Source organism: Camelina sativa, chromosome 4, assembly GCF_000633955.1.
Source record: "Camelina sativa cultivar DH55 chromosome 4, Cs, whole genome shotgun sequence".
Lineage (NCBI taxonomy): Eukaryota > Viridiplantae > Streptophyta > Magnoliopsida > Brassicales > Brassicaceae > Camelina > Camelina sativa.
In genome coordinates this window covers 25,799,653-25,803,616 of record NC_025688.1, presented here as the reverse complement: position 1 = coordinate 25,803,616, position 3,964 = coordinate 25,799,653, and the positions used below count along the sequence as shown (strand labels likewise).

The following is a 3,964-nucleotide window of genomic DNA, read 5'->3' as shown; positions in this document are numbered from 1 at the left end:
TTCATTCAATATGCGCTATTGGGAAGGATGTGTGGGATGGAAAAGAACTCGAAGGTGTACCAGAAATATTGGATATAACACAAGATGATGGGCCGTTCGAGGTGATATCTGAAGGAGTGATACTTTATTTTCTTCATGACCATCATCTCCGACTCGAGGTTAGCAAATTTTATGACGAAAACATGCTTTGTCAAGCGTGTGTCCTTCCTATATATGAAGGTAACTTTTATGTTTGTATGGAGTGTGAGTTCATCCTCCATGAAACATGTGCTAAAGCTCCTCGTAGAATCCAACATGCGTTACATCCTCATCCACTTATATTGGAGGTCTCCAAGAGATATACTTCCAATAATGTCCATCACGATGTTGTCCATTGCGACACTTGTGGTCGTTGTTCTCTTGGCTTTGCCTATAGGTGTAGGATAGGGGTATGTGACTTCAAGCTAGATGTAAGGTGTGCTTCAATTTCTGAGCCGTTTTATTACGAAGGTCATGAACATCCCATGTTCCTAGCTTTAGGCGCAGGAATAAAACCCATATGTCACGTATGCAAAACAAAATGTCTAAAACCATTAAATTGCATCAAATGCAATTTTATTTTATGTTTCAAGTGCGCAACCTTACCATACAAAGCAAGGTATAGGCATGACACACACTTTCTTACAATTTCATGTAGTGAAGAAGTAAGTGAGAAAGAATGGTGTGAAGTATGCGAACGTAATTTAAAAGATACTTGCACAAAAGTATTCTACTGGTGCAACGAGTGTTACACCACTTGTCATATTGAATGCTTAATTGGTAGAGACCCATATATGATGCCCGGTCAATATTTTAATAAATGGGTAACGACGGCTCAAGTTCTTCGCAAATGTAATACTTCTCGACCATTATGTGGTTCTTGCAAGAACCACATAATGATATATATGATTTAGGCCACCGTATAGCATGTTCATATGAATGTATTAAACATATTTATCCAACCCTCTGAATAAAGTATATAAGTATCTCTTTTACTCTCAGTTTGGTATTTTTTAACTGATAATGTCTTTAAACTATTTATCATCCGTTATAAGGCAATGGCTTTGGTGATTTAAACTTCAAACAAGAAGAAATGAGATTTGCAAATGCACTGCTCAATAAATAAAATATGTCAATGTTAAACATCATTACAATGCCGCTAGACTTTAAAACTTAACCAGTCACTGAAACCTAAACCTGATTTTAGGACAAACGATCTGCAACTAGAGAACTGCATTTACACATTTGCACTTCACATCAGAGTCTTTTTATGATAAATAGAAACAGCCATTCGCTCCACACTTTATGTACATCTCAAAACAAAAACAGTGGAGACTGAATGGTTTAACTAAACGATAAAACGAACTATACCTTCTTTGGTTCAAAATTGAAAATACACAGATTCAGATCTACACATCATCCCCTATATATTAATAGAGAAGCACATTTGAGAAAAAGCTGATGTGTCACCGCCAGAGAGCTCAAGACCCTTTTTAGCAAAATACCCTTAAATTTTCTAATTAATTACAGCTCTATCCCATTGTATTTATTTTAAAAACAATTAACTGAATAATAATTAGATATGTCATCATTTCTTACACTAATTTAATAGTAAAGCAAAATTTCACTAAAATTTACTTACAAATATACAAGTCAAAATTATATTGATTTCTTAAAATTAATATAAATATTGATTTCTTAAAATCAATATAAGTAAAATATTATAAAAAGGCTATAAAAACATATCAATTAATATAAAGTTAATAAAAATAAAGAACATATAACTTATTAAACATATAACTTATTAACATAATCATATAAAAACGAAATGTTATATGTTATTATTATTACCATAATAATTTATATAACAAGTTTTCAATAGTTATTAAAATGGATTATAAAAGAAAGTATATTACCCCTGAAATATCTCTAACTCATTAAAAGAAACTTAATTCCCAATAAATATATATTCATAAATAAATAAAAATGACAACAAATTAGGGGATATCATGATGTGTGATTATTTATATATATCTAAGTATGTAAACTAATTAATCTCAACATTTAGTGTGATTATTTATTAAAAAATAGAAATATTGATAATCGAATAGGAATATACATTTTAATTTTATATTCATTTATGTGCTATTAAAAATGAATGAGACAATAACCCTTATCATTATAAATAAACTTAGTATAAAAAAATCATAATATATGTAAAATAAGTGATTATTAGATTATGCAAAATTGTTATAGTTACTCGACAAACCATAAATATAAATTTGATTTTTAAAACACACAAAAATATATATTGCCATAAATTGTAACATTTTATAAATATTTTCTTTACCATGTTCACATATTTCACAGATGAAATGTATTCTTACAAGAATACGTTGATTTTGGAATTTCATTAATTTTTTCATAATGGCTTTTTTGGTAATAATCTGTCATTTATTGAAAATATTAACAAATCGACTAACTCAAAAGATTTAAATAGAATCAAAAATATTAAATCAATAAATTAGATTATCTGCAGTTAGTTTAGAATCTGATTGTTACTAACATATAATAAGATTGAATAAGTAAACTACCAAGTAATTTAGTATATCTTGTTATGGTTACATAAGAAACATGCAAAATTGATATGATTATAAAATAAAACATAAGAAGATATAAATAGTAACATTTTATCAATATTTTCTCTACCAGAAAACCTTTTACACATTCAAAGATTTTACGGGTGAAACATATTTTTTACACGAAAAACGCAGCTTTAAATAAATAAATAAAAAACTTAATTTACATATTATGTTTGACACAAACAAATATTGGTTCTAAGATGATAATTTTATTTATAATATTTTTTTTTAAATCGATTTATCTCGCACTATGTGCGGGTTGTTATCTAGTTGAGTATATAACAAATAAATCTTCTTCAAAGACAGACATCTCTCTGTCGCTTGTTTGTATTTTCTTATTGGGCTTAATTTTTTGAGGTCAAAACTTTCCAATCCATTGCGAGTATTCTGGTTTAGTGATTTGAATTTGATGTTTTGATTTAAACCTTGTTTGAATTCATATATAAAGTCTCAAATTATTATCTATTTGGCAAAAATCAATTGATCGAGAATCTTAAAGATTCAGAATTTTTCAGAAATGACGAAAACTATCATGCAAAGAAAGGTTGGTTGAGGTTCTTTATTTGCGTGTAAATGAGAAAATTATTACGTCATTATGTACAAAAGAAAAGAACCAAAAAAATGCATGCACCATGTTATCACGTTAAGGATCTAAATTCTAAAATAGTCGAAACTAGAAGAACACTTCTAGAATCACATTTTCATATATCTTATAGTGGAAAAATATTGACAACTTGATCCAGCTAGCTACTATATATAACAAATCATTTTCAGGAAAAAAATCTACAACAAAAATAAAGAAAGACTAGAAGTCATGGACTCCGACGGTGGATTTCATGAGGTGGAAAAGGATGGTAAACTAAATTTGGTATACCATCACCCCAAGTATTTTCCCATACCCCAAACACATATATACCCCAACCTCCTCCAGTGACCTTCCTCTTTTCTTTTGCCCTATACGACGCAGGCGTGTCAATAACGTGTCTTGTACATTTCTCCATTTACTTCTTCCTCCGAGTACGTCTTTTCTGCAACAAAGTCTTTTGGTGATCACCATGTAGTCCCTCTTTTTGGTGCAACGATAAAGAATTTGATATTAATGGTGGTGGGTGCTGCGACATATGCCGTGATTTAAATTTTGGCACTGACTATTACTTCTGTAACAAATGTAATGTAAGATTCCACAAAGAATGCGTTCAATCTCCACCTAAAATCAAACACCCTTACCATCCTGAGCATTCTCTCCAACTTTCTTTTTGTCCTCCTAATAACGCTCGCTATTTCGAGTGTTTATGTTGCCGGAG

At 30.1% G+C, this 3,964-nt stretch overlaps 1 protein-coding gene across 1 annotated transcript; it reads left to right on the top strand.

Annotated features, from left to right (window-relative positions):
- Nucleotides 6–1,098, top strand: LOC109132556 (the record flags this gene model as incomplete). Its single annotated transcript, XM_019244237.1, has 1 exon — nucleotides 6–1,098. A coding segment is annotated over one exon (927 nt), but the record flags the coding sequence as incomplete, so codon positions are not given.